Below are 16,808 nucleotides of genomic sequence, written 5' to 3'. Positions count from 1 at the left end.
TTCATTGATTGATGTAGTTTCTTGAAAATACATTTCCACCTGATTATCAGGACAAATAAATCAAGATACATACTTAGGATGCACATAATAGAAATTTAAACAAGAAATACAAAATAAAAATAAATGCAATAACTTGAAAATGCTCAAGCTATTTGAAGGAAACAGACTTATGGCTGAATGTTTATATTAGATATTTAAAAAAAATCATTTTTCTTGGATGTTTCAGTGCATTTTGATTAATGTAATTGTTTTATTTTCTTATATAGTGCTAACAATGTTTTTCATGTTGATATATGTAACAGACTTCTATAATTGGAATAGAGTGAAACTTATGTATTGTGATGGTGCCTCTTTTGCTGGGGATTCTTATGATGAGGTGTGTGGTATGCAGATATATTGTCTCCTCTTTTCAAAACTTGTCACTTTGAAATTTCTTATGATATTTATATCTCCATTTAATTATGTGTTAAAAAATCAAATGCTAATTAATCTTCACACACATCCATTAAATGCTTCCAAGGTTTAGTTTAGATCTCGTTCTCCCTATAATTTGAAGAGAGGTTTATCTTTACAAACAAATTCAAATATTAAAAAATTGGTAAATAAACAGTATGGCAATCTAAGATTGAATTAAGTAATTTACATGAGCTCATATAGATAGCTGAAAACTCTTATCTGTGTTTAAATTTAAAAGTGGCTTGTTTACAACCATCTGATATGTTAACTAGCATCAATTGAAACATTATTATCGACGTGATGTATAAGTTAATGACTTTTGATTTTCTTTTTCAAATATATTAGGCATCAGGTCTTTATTTTAGAGGGCAAAAGATTTGGCATGCCATGATTGCTGATCTTCTATCCAAAGGAATGGAACATGCGGAAAAGGTTCTTGCTTTCTCCTTGCTCTCTTGCACATGTATCTTTAGTTCTCTGACACTTGAAAACAAACATTATTCAGAATAATATTATTAACACACATAAGCCTGGGTGGATTGGAATTGAGATTTTCCATTCCCAACTCCATATTGGGATGGATTGAATCAAAAAAAGTTATGATTACAGCATCAAATTTAAAGGGGCATACTAGCTCAATTTGGAAGTCATATATTCTGCTATGACTTTGCATTTTTTAGAAATCCTCCTAAAGGCCCTTTATCTGAAATTATGAAAATTTTTTGTCCCCATTTATTTATGGCACAACTAGCTTTATTTTTCAAATGAGGTAGTTCAAAGTTATTGCTGTTTTATAGTTTTGAAAACTATTTTTTTAATGAAAAAAGAAGAAGCCTTAGGTGTAAATGTGTAATATTGAGAAAGTCAGTTCTATGAAGATTCCACATCAATTAATTTCTTGATACACATGCATTGATCGCCTTGTAGATAAAATATTTAAATTCAACCACAATATAATTCTGTTTGAACCACCCAATCTTTTGCTTGTATCAAACCTTTACCTGAGCACAGTCTAGTTTGACATGAAGTTTGCGAAAGAATTTCATGTATTGTATATGTTACTAATTATTATTTTGTATATTACATGTGTTTTTACATGTATATTGCATGGATTTTTACAGTAGTATATTTGTAACTCAAGTCTACATTGAATTTATTGAACTTGTAAGTATTCAGTTGGAGGATGGCTTATGTATATTTTTATTTAAATATTGTTCCAAATAGAATTCATTGTGCTTAATCTATTTGCAGTGCTTTTCAGTAAATTCATCCCACTATATGATCGGACTTAGAAAATACATTTTCATGTTAATATTCTGACTGATGATCGTTATTTTATCATACTCTAGAGTCTAGAGTCATAAATTGTAGTCCTTTACATTTTCACACTACCTTTTGTGCCCTTACCTCTATAAATCTCCTCATTACTCTTTCCAAGCCTATTTCTAGTCCCTTCATTGCTAAATTATTGTCATGTGCTGGATAGAGATCAAATTGCATGTCTTGAGCCTTGCAGGTTCCATGTATCACCGATCCAACTCTTTTTGAGTAAATTAAGAAGTTGAAGGCAATAGTCCTGGTGGACTAAAGTGTTAGGCACTATAGTCCTATTGGACTATTTTCCAAAATGGCCCCAAATTTGAATGTGTTGACAGATTGGTTCCTGCAAGTTGCTATTTGATATGAATATTTGCATATGACTGTTTAAGGTCAGCCTGATTTATGAAATACCTTGGGAACCCTATATAATAGCACCCTCTCCTCATTCGTTTCAATCATTCTTTATCCACAAGTTGTCTATAGCAAGAATTATTGGCAAAATATGTCAGATCTAAGTATTAAGGAGTAATAAGTTGCAGCATTCATGATGTCAAGGATACTTCATGTTCGATCTTGTTTTGAGGGGTCCTGTTGTGGCATCATCACTTGAAGATCTTGTTCAAAGGGCATTAGCATTCAACAACACCATCAAGAATGAGGTATAATCTTGTGATCTTTAGCATTGTACTTCCAATTCCCCTATCATCATTGTTGTTGGGAAGATTGATTCCTCCAAATGCTTGGCTAAGGAAAGGCCTTATATAACACAAGCGCCATTTTTCTCCCTTTTGTGCTAGGTTTGTAAGTTCAGAGGTTACTGTTGCGTCTAAGGTGGATTGAGACAAGGAGGTTTAAATTTTAAATAAGGATTGGGATACTTCTGATATTCTTCAGTTAGAAAATCAGCCCAGCACATTTTTAGAAAAATTTCAGGGGAAGCATCAAAGTGATATTCTAGTTTTGGATCTGTAAACAATATCATTTTTGGGTCTACTAGGACATGGCGCTTAGTGAATTAGTCCTACCTTTTTTAGCCCAAATTTCAGTGGCAGGATCCTCTCTGACTTTCTTTTCCAGATTTGTGCTCTACATTGTTTTGTCAGACTTGTAGCTCTCCTTTTATGTTAAGTACTTTACAATTTCATGTCTTTTACTTAGTCTTCTTGCATCAAATCTGTTATAATATATGATCAGATTTGACAAGATATACTTTACTTCTCTTTATATTTAAATTTGTGCTTATTTGTCAATATTAAGTTTTAACGCTTGCAGTATATATCTGTCTGCAGACTGTATTGAACGAATCTACCATTTGATTGCAGAAGACCACACATTTGGAATACATTGGTAATTTGTGTTCTCTGTGAACGAGTCTCTCCATCTGCGGAGATATTATTTGTATTGGATGTGGGACATGACCACGTGGACATGACTTCGCGTGGACATGGCTCCACGGTGACTTATTCAGTCAACCAGATAATTCCCGCCCGTCAAAACATTATTCAGTCAATCACTTTCATGAATTAATATGATTTGTGATCAGTCAGTTCATAATCAACTTGATATAAATGTTATATATATAAATAAATGTTTTATATATATATATAAATGAATTAATATGATTTGTGATCAGTCAGTTCATAATCAACTTGATATAAATGTTATATATATAAATAAATGTTTATATATATATAAATGAATTAATATGATTTGTGATCAGTCAGTTCATAATCAACTTGATATATATATAAAATTAGACAATCTCATTTATAACTATAAATGCATATTAAAATTCAATTTAAATCATTCAAATTACATGAAGACATTTATTAATATAAGCATTCTTCTATTTATATACAGAGATAGTTAAGAATGATTTTCTCATTAATTAGTTATCTGATTGAAGCTACATTAACATTAACACTCCCTTTTAGTTAGGGAGGATAACCATAGGATTAGATATTACCTCAACGTAATATCAAGAATGACATATTTAAGGATATCTTTGATTAGAAGATACCCACGTTTTAGATATCATATTATGGTATCAGGAGTAATGGCCTTAGAATATCAAGTCACATTGTATTCACCAAGTACTCCGAGTAATGGCCTTTGAATATCAAGTCCTGTGATATTCGCCAAATACTCAAAATGTTCATAAGGTATGTGCACACGATATCTCTAATTAGAAGATACCCACATTCTAGATATCATCTTATGGTATCAGGAGTAATGGCCTCAAAATATCAAGTCACATTATATTCACCAAGTACTCCAAGTAATGGCCTTTGAATATCAAGTCCAATGATATTCACCAAATACTCAAAATGTTCATAAGGTATGTGCACACGTATCACTCTATGCTAGTTACCATAGGAACATTATATTCATGGTTTGTTTTAAGGATGTTAATTCAGCATGACATATCTAGATTCTATACAATACAATCCATAGATATCTATGTGGTGATATCTCTCTCTTAGTCAATTGATTTACAAGATATAGTCTATCATGATCTGCTTAGAAATCATAAAATATCCATCATAATAGAAGATTAAGTTATTGTAAGATTGTCGCCTTTCAATAACTTTTGCAAATACAAGTGATAATCATTTAGAAGTCGTCACTTCCCCATGATGTACATAGGGCCCAAATAGTTATGAAATAACACCCATGTTTAAAAATAGTTTCATTAGTACAATAATCAAATATGTTGAGACTCATTCTCAACAATCACAACCATACCAAGTTTACCTCATAAGTGTTCCACCTTCATTTTCACAAGAGGCTTGGTGAGGATGTTTTCTATTTGATTATTTGTACTGATATACTTAAGCTCAACTACATTCTTCTCAACCATGTCTCTAATGTAGTGATATGGAAGCTCAATGTGTTTTGATCTGTTATGGAATATTGGATCCAAGGAAAGTTTGATACAACTCTGGTTATCAGAATGAAAAATGGTAGGTTCTAGTGGTTTTCCAAGTATCACAACTAGAAGTTTTCTTAACCATACTGCTTCTCATGCTCCCATGGATGCTGCAATATACTCCGCTTCAGTGGAGCTTTGTGCTATTCATGATTTCTTTCTACTAAACCAAGATATCATTGTCGATTCGAGGCTAAAGCAACACCTTGAAGTGCTTTTCCAATCCACTGAATTTCCCACCCAATCAGAATCAGTGTAGCCATATAGATTAAGATCTACATCTTTATATCTTAAACCACATCCAATTGTGCCACAAGATACCTTAAGATGTGTTTGGCTGCTGCTAGGTGTACTTGCTTAGGTTCACACATGAACTAGCTAAGTGCATTCATTGCATAACAAATATTAGGTTTGGTGTTCACTAAGTACATCAAAGAACCAATAATCTATCTGTAGAGAGTTGGGTCAGCATTCTCTGAGTCTGTAGTTGCCGCTTTTAACTAGAGTAAATTTGTTTCCATAGGAGTTGACATGGGCTTGCAATCCATCATTTCAAATTTTTTAAGAATGACTATAATATATGTCCCTTGTTTTAGAATAATTTAGTGAAGTATTCCCAAATCTTTCATATCCAATTCAGATGCAAGATCTTGTTTACACTTGGCTATGAGGCAATCTTCTCCTGAAATCGACAAATCATCAACATAAAGCACCATAATCAGCATATCTCCTTTTTGTATTTTGAAGCATAAGTTTGGATCTGCATCATTTTTGGAAAAACCAAGTTTAGATAGATGGTGATCTGTCCTTTCATACCAAGCTCGGGGAGCTTGTTTGAGACCATATAGAGCTTTCTTCAATTTGCATAGATGAGTTTGCTTTTCATGCACTACAAATCCTTCAGGTTTCTCAAAGTAAACTTTTTCTTCTATTACCCCATTCAGGAAAGTAGTCTTTACATACATTTGGTGAATTTCCCATCCCTTTGATGCAACAATGGCAATTATTGTTTTGATGTAATGATCCCTTATTTTAGCTCTCACGTTCTCTAAAGTCTAAGTGGAGGATAAGAAGAAATTAAATTAATTTCTTATAAAGTCATTCAATTAAAAATTAAAAGGTGACTTTGTATTTAATTAATTTAATTATTAATTACAAGGGAGTAGCTTCTAGGGTATGTATTAATTATTGGAAGGATGGTGATTTAATTAATTATTGCCAAGGAGGAATTTCTAGAGAATGCATTAATTATTGGAAGGAGGAAGCTTCTAGCTCTTGCAATTAATTAATGTTTTAGTTCCTTCCAGAAGGATGAAGAAAATGATAAATAGGGCTCAAAGTTTCATTGATGATCATTGGATTATTGTATCGGATGATTATAACTTGCATTTGATAAGAGCTTGGATGTGTGAATCACACTCCCTTCTTTTGGCAATAGAGGACGTTCATTCTCTGTTGTATTCCAAAGGCCAAACCCTAAGGGAATGACGTCTAGAATGAACGTCCTCTATTGCCAAAAGAAGGGAGTGTGATTCACACATCCAAGCTCTTATCAAATGCAAGTTATAATCATCCGATACAATAATCCGATGATCATAAATGAAACTTTCAGCCCTATTTATCATTTTCTTCATCCTTCTGGAAGGAACTAAAACATTAATTAATTGCAAGAGCTAGAAGCTTCCTCCTTCCAATAATTAATGCATTCTCTAGAAATTCCTCCCTGGCAATAATTAATTAAATCAACGTCCTTCCAATAATTAATACATACCCTAGAAGCTACTCCCTTGTAATTAATAATTAAATTAATTAAATACAAAGTCACCTTTTAATTTTTAATTGAATGACTTTATAAGAAATTAATTTAATTTCTTCTTATCCTCCACTTAGACTTTAGAGAACGTGAGAGCTAAAAGAAGGGATCATTACATTTGATAGATGTATATTTGGCAACTGGAGAAATTTTTTCTTCATGGTCAATGCCTTTTGAGAAAACCCTCTTGCAACAAATCTTGCTTTGTATTTTTTTATGCTTCCATCTGTTGAATGTTTGATATTAAACAACCACTTGGATGATACAACCGACTTGTCTTTGGGTCTAGGAACAATATCTCAGACATCATTCTTTAGAATGGAATTATATTCTTTTGTCATAGCATCTCTCCAAGTTTGATGTTGAAGGGCTTCTTCTACATTTGAGGGTTTTTAATTTGAAAGTTCACTGATGAGTGCAATATAACTAGAGAATATGTTTGGCCTTTTTCTTTCTCTAAGAGATCTTTGAGGATCTGCATATTATTTTGGTTCTTCAATCATCTTTCTGGCCCATAAAGATATTTTCTTATTTTCTCTAGGTACATCTATATTATCCATAGGTTCTATGAATTTATTGTCTTCTATTTGATTTTCCCTTCGAATTTCAAGAGAGGGATCCCTTTGAAGGTCTTCGTCATTTAGTTCATTTTCATCCTTGAATCTTTTAAATGCGGACTCCTCATCAAATATTACATCTCTGCTTAGTTCAATGTGTCTTTGTCTAGGGATGTATATTCGATAGGCTTTAAACATTTCAGTGTACCCAACAAGAATTCCTCTCTTCCCAGAAGACTGGAGTTTAGTTCTTTTCTCTTTAGGGATATGAAACTAAACAGGGCACCCAAATACTCTTAGATGACTGATGTTAGGTTTCTTTCTAGAGAATGCTTCTTCAAATTTTTTGTTTTCAAGATGAGAGTGAAGGCATCTATTCTAAATGTATACAACAATACTAGATGCCTCATGCTAAAGGCGGGTTTCTAAGTTTTGATCATGCATCATTGCTTTTGTAGCTTCAACAATAGTTATGTTCTTGCTTAGCTTCAACAATAGTTATGTTCTTTCTTTCTGCAACACTATTTTGTTGGGGATTGTAAGGAACATATAGCTCCCTCTTAATCCCAACGTTTTACAAAATTTTTGAAAGATTTTTGATGTATAATCCCTCCCATTATCTGTTCTTAGGATTTTAGTTTTCTTTCCTGATATGTTTTCTTCTAGTCCTTTAAATTCCTGAAACCTTATAAGAATTTCTTTGGATTCTTTACATTTTAGAAAATATAGAATTGCTTTCACTAATGTGAATTTTTTTTTTGGTATTCTTCCCTAATGCACAACCTTTCCAAATCCCTTCATGATTAGGTTTGGGTATAGATAATCCTGCTACCATATTCTCTAGAGAAGGTAACCCTCGGAAATGGAAATGTCCTAATCTCCTATGCTATATTTCATTTTCTTTGGTAGATTCATGAATTAATGCTGAAGGTGAAGAAATGCATAAGGCACCCATTCCTTGTTCCAATAGTGTAAGAATTTTTAATAGTTGAGTTCTTGGGCCAAGCTAGGACTTTTCCTTCCATGAAGGTGATCTTGTATCCCTTGTCCTCAAGTGCTGGAATTGAGACTAAATTCCTCTATATCCCAAGTAAATATAGTACTCTGGTGAGTTCAAGTGAGATGCTTGATTTAAGGTTCATGGTGCATGGACCGATTCCCTTTAATGGATAGCTTGTATCGTCTCCAATAATAACTTCATCATCATAGTCTTCTTTTATGCAATCTAGATGGTCTTTGAAGCCTGTTATAAGAAGCTCCATTGTCTATTACCCAAGTGCTTGGTCTGTTTGATTCTTGACTTGAGTGGGCAGAGTAGAATACAAGTTTCGCTGAATCCATGTTTGTCTTACTGACTTTAGTGGAGGCTTGATATTTGAGTCTATCAGGGCATTTTGCTGCAACATGACTGATGCAGGAGCATCATGGGTTTTCTTAGTGATTACTTTGGAGGTCTTGGAGGAATGCTCAGTAGTTGCTTTGGACAGTACTTGGAGTGTCACTCGGTCAAAGAAGATGTGCTCAACGATCCTGGAGGTGCTCGGTCGCTGAAGGCACTCGGCATGCACTGGGAGCTCGGTGATGCTTGGTTGCTGTGTTAACTGAGTAGCTTGGTCAATGCAGGGACTCGGTCACCAAATGAGTAGAACTTGACATACACTAGGGAGCTCAGCTTATACTACATGGTTTGGTCGCTGTGTTGATCGAGTAGCTCGGTCAATGAAGGGGCTCGATTGTGCTTGGTGGAGTTGTTGATACTCGGAAGTGGTTTTTTGATACTCGGTCATGTCTTGGTTTTGGCTTTGCTCGAGTTGTTTGTGTTCGGTTTCTAGTGTGAGCCGACCTTGGGATTTAATTTGGATGTATTTAATTTTTGTTATAAGACAACTTCTGGCTTAAATGTGCATTTGATGCAAGGGTTTATTTAGTTTGTAGCATACTAGGCTGACCTGTGGCTTAGTTGGGTATAAGTAGGGGGTCTTGTGGAGTCTTGAGTCATTATTGAGTGTGGAATCCAACATGGAGAAGATGGAGTAGCTAAGCGAGCGAAGTATTCCAAAGTGTGTGGACAGAGCACCGAACGTGAGGCAGTTTACACCTGGATCTTGGGTAAAGCTTGAGAACAGCTAGTAGTTGAGGCTTGCGAACAAGGAGATTGCTTAGTGGGCTTGCGAGCACAAGTTTAGATCTTCCTTGGAGGTTTCTACCAGAGTGTGAATTTGGACTAGTTAGGGTTTGGGTTGGATCTTGAGGGATCTTGCAGAATTATTATTGTAATTGCTATTGTATTTGGCCAAAAGTCGAAAGGCCTTACAGCCGGGCACATTGCATGCAAACAATTATTTTATGAATCAAATATTTGAATTGGTATCAAAGTTTGCATTATTGTATTGTTTTTGCTGTGTGGTTATTTGCTGGGGGCTAGGACATCTCCTTTGGGGATTCTCCTACCTTGCACTACATCAGTGACCATTGTTGTCATATCTAGAACATTGCACCTTAGAAAAGTTTCTCTATTTCTTGAATGGTCGTTTACTATTTGAATCCTTGCCCTTTTTCCTTTTCAGATTAGTCTTCTTCCCTCTTTTGTTAGCTTGGGTTGTGAGAATCTGAATATTCTCTTTTGTAGAATTTATTCCAATTCCTCGAGATAGTAGACTACACTCTTCTTGAATGCAGTCAGCTTTTAGTCAATCAAATTTTGGGAGCTTGGAACAAGCACTTATTTCTTGTCTTAAGTTTTCCCATGGAATGAGCACTTATCATAATTAACTCTTTACTAACATAGATGTGACCAATTGTTGAGAGTTGGTTTCTTAATTCTGTTATAAAGTATGAGGTGATAGTCTCTCCTTTATTCATCTTTATATTAGAGAGTTGATTTTTTAGAGTTAGAAGCCTGCTAGTGTTGTCGATCTCAAACATTTCTTCTAGGGCTTTGAACATATCATATGCAGAGTCTAGCTTCTTGATGATAGGTAGTAGATTGTCTTCTACTCCATCCACTAATAATTTCATAGCTATGGTATTGTCCTTTTCCCATTGACTCTTTTCATCATTTTGATTAGATTTAGGAGGATTTTCCACAATTGTTTTTAACTCGTGCTCTTTTAGTATTAGTATCATTCGTAAATTCCATTTTCAAAATTTGAAGCACCTTCAAGTCTGTCTTTAAGTCTGAATCCATTCACCATTTTGATAATTATAATATTATCAAGAATATGTATGTATATTCTGTCAATAAAAAATCTGACCTGATCGTCTCTTAAGCCTGATCTGATACCATGTTAAAATTTATGACCAGTTATGACAAGACATACTTTGTTTCTCTTTATATTTAAATTTGTTCTTATTTATCAATTTAATGCTTGTAGTATATAGCTGACTGCAGAGTGTATTGAATGAATTTACTGTTTGATTGGAGAAGACCACATGCTTGGAAGACATTGGTAATTTGTGTTCTCTGTGAATGAGTCCCTTGATCTGCAGAGACATTATTTGTATTGGTTGTGGGACATGCCCACGGGAGACATGCCATGACTTCACGTAGAATCGCGTCTCCACATGGACATGGCTCCACGGTGACTTATTCAGCCGACCCAGTAATGCTCCTGGTTGAAACATTATGCAGTCAATCACTTTCATAACTTATTATGATTCACAATCAGTCATTTCATAATCAACTTGATTTAAATGTTTTATTAATATGATTGATAATAATAGTATATATATAATTAGACAATGTTATTTATCATTATAAATGCATATTAAAATTCAATTTAAATCATTCAAATTACATGACAACATTTATTAATACAATAATTCTTCTATTTATACACACATATACTTAAGAATGAGCTGACTGAAGCTACATTAACCTAACAAAATCAATTCATATCAATCAATAATAAGAATGTGGAGTGCATTCCAAACCACTTTGCATCCAGCTCTTGCCAACCTCAATTGGTTTGAAGTTGGATCAAAAATCATTTGCTTCTCAGAGGCTATGGGTGCTCTATGTCATCCTTACTTAGCATGGCATATGATGTATGCCATTAAATCAAAGAAATATGTTACATGGGTATTGGACATCGGTAGTATTGGACATGTGTGGTATGATTATGTAATTTCCATACATACATATTCTCTTAGACCACAAGGTATTGAAATATTTTTCATGTGGTATGTCAAATCTACAACTTATATTAACAAGAGTTGCGCGCTAGGGTTGGAGTGTAATATGTTTGGTAAACAAAACTTCTTGTGGTCAAAAGGAGAGATTTGGAAGACTGTTGGACCAGTTGGATGGATGACTTTGATGTCATAAGGAGAGATTTTAGTTGTCTAGTGGTGACTGTCAATCAGTTTTCAAAGATACTTTTGGAGAATATGGAGAGTATTTTAGATGATGAGAGTGACATCACTTCCTAGTTTATACAGAATAGTGTTGATTAACAATCTGTTTCTTTGGTAAATTGGGTCCAACAAAGAAATTTATCCAAATCAGAAGCCCAAATGTTCTTGAATGTTATTAGATTCTTCCTCAATTAAAAAATGAAAATAAAACCTTCTGGGATAATGAAAGACAATGTACATGTTTTCAATCACCAATAGTAAGTATACCTTCATCTTCATTGGAAACAGTGATAAAGTGAAGAGAACATTATAGAAAAGAAAAAGGAAGAGGCAATCGGCAATACAGAGGTAACTTCAAAGGTGGGTAATATCAGGTTGATTGCCACTAAGAAGATTATATGTACATTGTTATACAATGAAACATGGCTATGTTCTTGGTTCCTTTGTGTCCAATTCCTAATTTTTCTTCTCCCCTCCCAATCATCTCTGTCAATTACTGATACGGTCATTTTCTCCTAATATTCTTACAGATAATTTGATTACAATTTATCTGGACTTTAGATTCTGTCTCTAACTGCAGCCTTAACCTTCCCTAGACGTGCTTTCAATCATTGACATTTTATCTCACATTAGAGAACTTGACAGTGTGTAGGAGAGAGGGAAAGACACACTAAAGTGGATGAAAATCGAAGTACAAATCTATAGAGATTTGGATGCAAATAATAAATTTTTAGAGACATGCTATGTGTGCAAAAGGAGGATTTAGAAATTACAGTGCAGAGTGTGCCAAGGAGGAAGTGATTAAAAAATGAAATATATTAATTTATAGCTGAGCACCTTGCGAGCTATATCACTGTGGTTTTCCAAAGGAACCATACCACATCATTGTCTTCATAGAGAGTTTAGCACATCATTTGGATGCTAATGCAGACTGTTGACTCTCTTCTGCAAGATCAGCCACTTGCTTGACAAGCATTAATTACTTTGTAATATAGTAGTTTGTATGATGAACATAGCATTGCATAACAACAATTCATATATTACACATGGAAACTATATTTTTCAGTAGATATATTAGAAAACAACTATTATCAGCCAGTGGAAATTGAGAAACAATAATTTTCTAATTGCTGATTACAAAGTATGCAAAAGAAAGATGGCCTGCACACTGCTTGTCAATATGCCTGTAAGACCAATTTATGCTATTGTGCAAGTTTTTGGATAATTTCTTTGTCTACTAAATTACAATAGTAATTTGAATTCTGTTTATATTTCTCTGTTTCAACATTTCTGTTATTTTACAGATCCTCTAATTTTAGAACTCTTCTTAGATTTCTTCTATTCTAGACAAGTTTTATTATACTATCCTTTGTTGCATCCATGTTTTGTAATAAGAAGAATCAAGGCAACTACTCAATGTTGATTTTTGGCTGTGGAATTTGATTAGATGAGGCCAATACATCCATCTGTTTCTTTCATATGGTATAACTATAAACTATAAACAAATGCTCTGACTACAGTAATTCTTGCTTGAAGGCTCTTCTGTCTGGTTGTTCAGCTGGGGGTTTAGCGACATTCTTGCATTGTGATGACTTTCGGGTTCTTCTACCAAGAACTGCTACTTTGAAATGTCACAGTGATGCTGGATTTTTTCTTGATGCGTATGTTAATACTTCTTTCCTTCTTTTTACACAAAAATCGTAAAGAAGCTTGCAATTATCAGATATTCTCAGGCGTCAGTCCATTCTTATTAAAAATAATAAAATTATGATTAATTGAAAACTTCTGTGTTTCTAAGTATCATTTTTGAACATGACTATCGAAATATGGAAAAAGCTATTATATTTTCAATTATTAAATCCTTGTTTTTAATCTTACCTCCATGGTGAACAGGAAAGACATATCTGGAACCTATCACATAAGGTCTTTCTACAATGACACTGTTAATTTACAGGTATTCATTGAATTGTTGTTTGGTTCTTTATGCTTTCCTTTTTCTGAGATTTTGCATTGAAAGAAAATTTCATGCACCTTGTTGTCATACACTATTTAGCACAAGTATTTGAAGGGATCCTTTTCCATGACACACCCAAGATTCTTCTTTTGAGTATCAAATTTAGAAGATATTACTAAAACGTGTGATTTGGGAAGCTGGAAAACTCTAAAGTGCCTTCGTTTTTCTCATGCCTTGGTGGAGATACAATGTGGCACAGCCACCCTATGGATTATCTCAATACCTATTAGCGTTGTTTGCTCACGCTGATAGGATTTTGTAAATGTTTAACCAAATTTTATAGGCAATCTGACTCAATCCTATTTTCCCTCCTCTTCACTAGGTGTATATGACTTAATTATTTAGCATATTTTATGTTCTTGGCAGAAATTTATTTGTTTTCTTTACATAAAAGGTGTGCCTAATTCTAATCCCTCACTTTGGTAGAAATCACTTCAATTTGAGCCAAATTTTGTATGTCTTGGGTGTAGATTTAATATGGTTTTTCCTTGGAAAAGACATACCAACTTCTGATCAGTTGACTGGGTGGGAATTTATTTCATTGGCAAATAAAATTGTGGTAGAACCAGACATATTATCTTCTTAGAATTAACAAAAGATAGAAAAACTGAATCTGCCCTGTTCTCTGTTCTTGCATTCTGCTGATCATAACAAGATGGCCTTGTCAGAAGACTGAGAAGACCACAATTGACATGGAAATGACATGAAACCAAGGATAAATTGACAACATACCTAACAGAAGAGAGCATAGAATTTGAGTTTTGTGTGGTACAAGCTGGAAGAATTTTCCTAAGACAATATGCCAATATCTAGAAGCTCAATGAGTGACACAAACAAGAGAGGCAAAATGATATGAATAAATTGACTGGACTCTATAATGATCAATAATACATAAATAATGCTTAAGTAAAATATAGATATGCCTGCTCATATGGGCAAGATGTGATAACTAGGAGATAAGCAAGAGATAACCTATCAACCACACTAAGTAGAATCACATGTCCACCAAAGACGGATCAGCCTCAATTGGCAATGAAGTATGTACAACAATGTGAGGATGGTAATGTGATAACGCATTAAAGGTGGATGTCACACATAAGCTAGAATGAGATAACAACTATCACTGCCTAAGGTGAAATTTCTCCTACACCTTTTGCCAAAATAAAATGCGAACTTCTAGGTCTCTAATATGCAAACTACTATGTAATGCATTGTAGTAAGCTTAAGTAAAGTATAATTAGGAATATTTGATTATCCCAATACCCCACCTTATGTGCAACTTAAAGGACAATTAAACTCATAGTGTAAGATGAGTCCCGACTACTAGATCATGTTAGGTACCAACACATAATAGGCAAATGCAATCTCCCATAAAGTGGAGAAAGGGAGAAACCCTCATGCGACAACCCCCCCTCCTTCCAGAAAAAAGTGAAATGAAGAGATAAATATAGAGAGAACTCCCAAGGACCCCTCCCCTTCAGAAAAGCAAGATGAATACATAAGCGAACTCTCAAAGAAGTATGAGAAAGACAAAATGTCATGTGAGGAAAAAGTTTCCCCCATAAGAGAGAAGAAATGGAAGAGAAATCAAGTAGTCCCCTTAATATGAATGTACACCACTGGTAGATACTCCACACTCGATGTAAAATCAACTTCAAGAATGTTGAACAATGCTCCTCCCCTTAGGAAGATCCAAAATCATAGGTGTGTGTACTAAGCCTCCTCAATCTATAGGAAGAAACCTCAAAATATATGAAGTCTCTGAAAACTGCTGAAGTCTCCCCATATCAATGCTAAAAGGTGTCTCCTCTCAATTAGGGGTAATAATCCACATGGCTGAAAAAGACATGTCAAGATCTAATGAGGATGAATGTAGAGCATGTGCCAAAGACACAAGTGTCTCTTTTGTAGATAAAAAGACCTCCTCCAACTACTATATCAAAGGATCCACATTCATGTGAATCTTGAAAGAAAGATCAAGTGGAGAACCAAGAAGAGGGTTAGAGTGTTTGTTTGCAACAACTAAAGAAGGGTCATTCGAGAAGAACATGCCTTAGTGCCGGTAATTGTGAATTATCCGGCCGAGGAAACATGATGATCATGAACCTCTTGACTTTGACATAAGCTGCATTCAGATTACAAGATATCCTTAGTGGAGAAGCCTTTATCTTATCCATGCTCATCACTATTTATGTACCCTCACGTGAGTTGTGCATGGTTGGCCCTAACTACTACACTATTTATGGGCTTCCTATCAAAGAGAAGATGAATGTCATCAATAGTGTCTCCCAAATCTGCAATGTGGACTCCATAAACAAACCTGCAACGTCTGTCAAGTAGTCATCCCATGGAACTATGTATGGAAGACAATGAATACCCTACTATGTTGAATCACTAGAAGCCATAAGTGTAGGAAAGCAAGCATAATTAGGAGAACTAGTAGAAGTGATCTCAATAAGAGTAGAAGGAATGGAAGGCTCAAGAACTTGCTCACATGTGAGAATACCCAAGTTCAAGTAGTCGAATTTCTTAAAATCTGAATCAACACTAGGAGTGTGAGCAACATTTGAAGAATAACTCTTATCATCAGGAACAAAATCCGCAAAGGAGTATAACCTAGATGCATAATCAACCACCCTAGTAGAAATAATGTCTATACTCTATAAGTCTTTGACAATAATTGGATTAGGAGAAAATTCTATAGTATTCCTTTTACACCATTAGTGATTTGATAGATGGAAACAAAATTATGGGTTAAGTGAGATACACACAATACATTATTAAAGGTTCCGTCCCAATATGAATGGTTCCTTTCCCATTTACATTCATTTAATTATGATTTCCCATCACAATCGATGGTATGTTTGAAGGCCCAAATGAAGAAAAAATGGATTGTGAAGGTGCCATAAGATGGGAAGCTCCTGAATCTAGAAGCCATCTCCTTGATTCATGACCTAAAGTAGCAATAAAATCTTGGTCCTTTCCCTTATCATTTCTATAAGTGTTATTGTTTCCCTTATCGAAATCTTGTTGTTGTGAAGAAGTTGAAGTAGACATTCTTGAAGGTAAACTTATTTGATTCTTCTTAAAAAGATTGTTGAGTTCATCAATATCCTTCTTGTAACAATGATGTTCATCATGTCCATTCATCTTGCAATATGCACAAGTAAGCAACTCCTTCTTGGATGATTTCCGCTTGTATTAAGAATTGCTATGTTATGAGGAGGTTGATTGTGCTTTCTTGTGTCTTTAACTGCCATTACTTTTGCTTCTCGTTGGATCTCCCTCCTTGAATGCCTTGATTCCCTTCTTTTTGTAAAGTTTCTGCAAATTCTGATTGGAAATGTTTAATAAAATCTGCAA

At 34.4% G+C, this 16,808-nt stretch overlaps 1 protein-coding gene across 2 annotated transcripts in view; it reads left to right on the top strand.

Annotated features, from left to right (window-relative positions):
* Positions 1-16,808, top strand: part of LOC149543757 (pectin acetylesterase 12-like) — a 125,745-nt gene that overhangs the window by 44,228 nt on the left and 64,709 nt on the right. For both annotated transcript variants that reach the window (XM_089798451.1, XM_089798452.1), the window contains exons 4-7: positions 303-376; positions 802-888; positions 12,968-13,092; positions 13,325-13,385. In XM_089798451.1, coding sequence (XP_089654577.1) covers positions 303-376; positions 802-888; positions 12,968-13,092; positions 13,325-13,385 — 347 coding nt within the window. The remainder of the gene's footprint in view (positions 1-302; positions 377-801; positions 889-12,967; positions 13,093-13,324; positions 13,386-16,808) is intronic.

The sequence above is a fragment of the Cupressus sempervirens genome, chromosome 8 (assembly GCF_028749045.1).
Source record: "Cupressus sempervirens isolate cs-2001-9-10 chromosome 8, ASM2874904v1, whole genome shotgun sequence".
In the NCBI taxonomy this organism is placed as follows: domain Eukaryota; kingdom Viridiplantae; phylum Streptophyta; class Pinopsida; order Cupressales; family Cupressaceae; genus Cupressus; species Cupressus sempervirens.
Note: the sequence above shows the minus strand (reverse complement) of the source record. Positions and strands in the feature narration are given on the sequence as shown.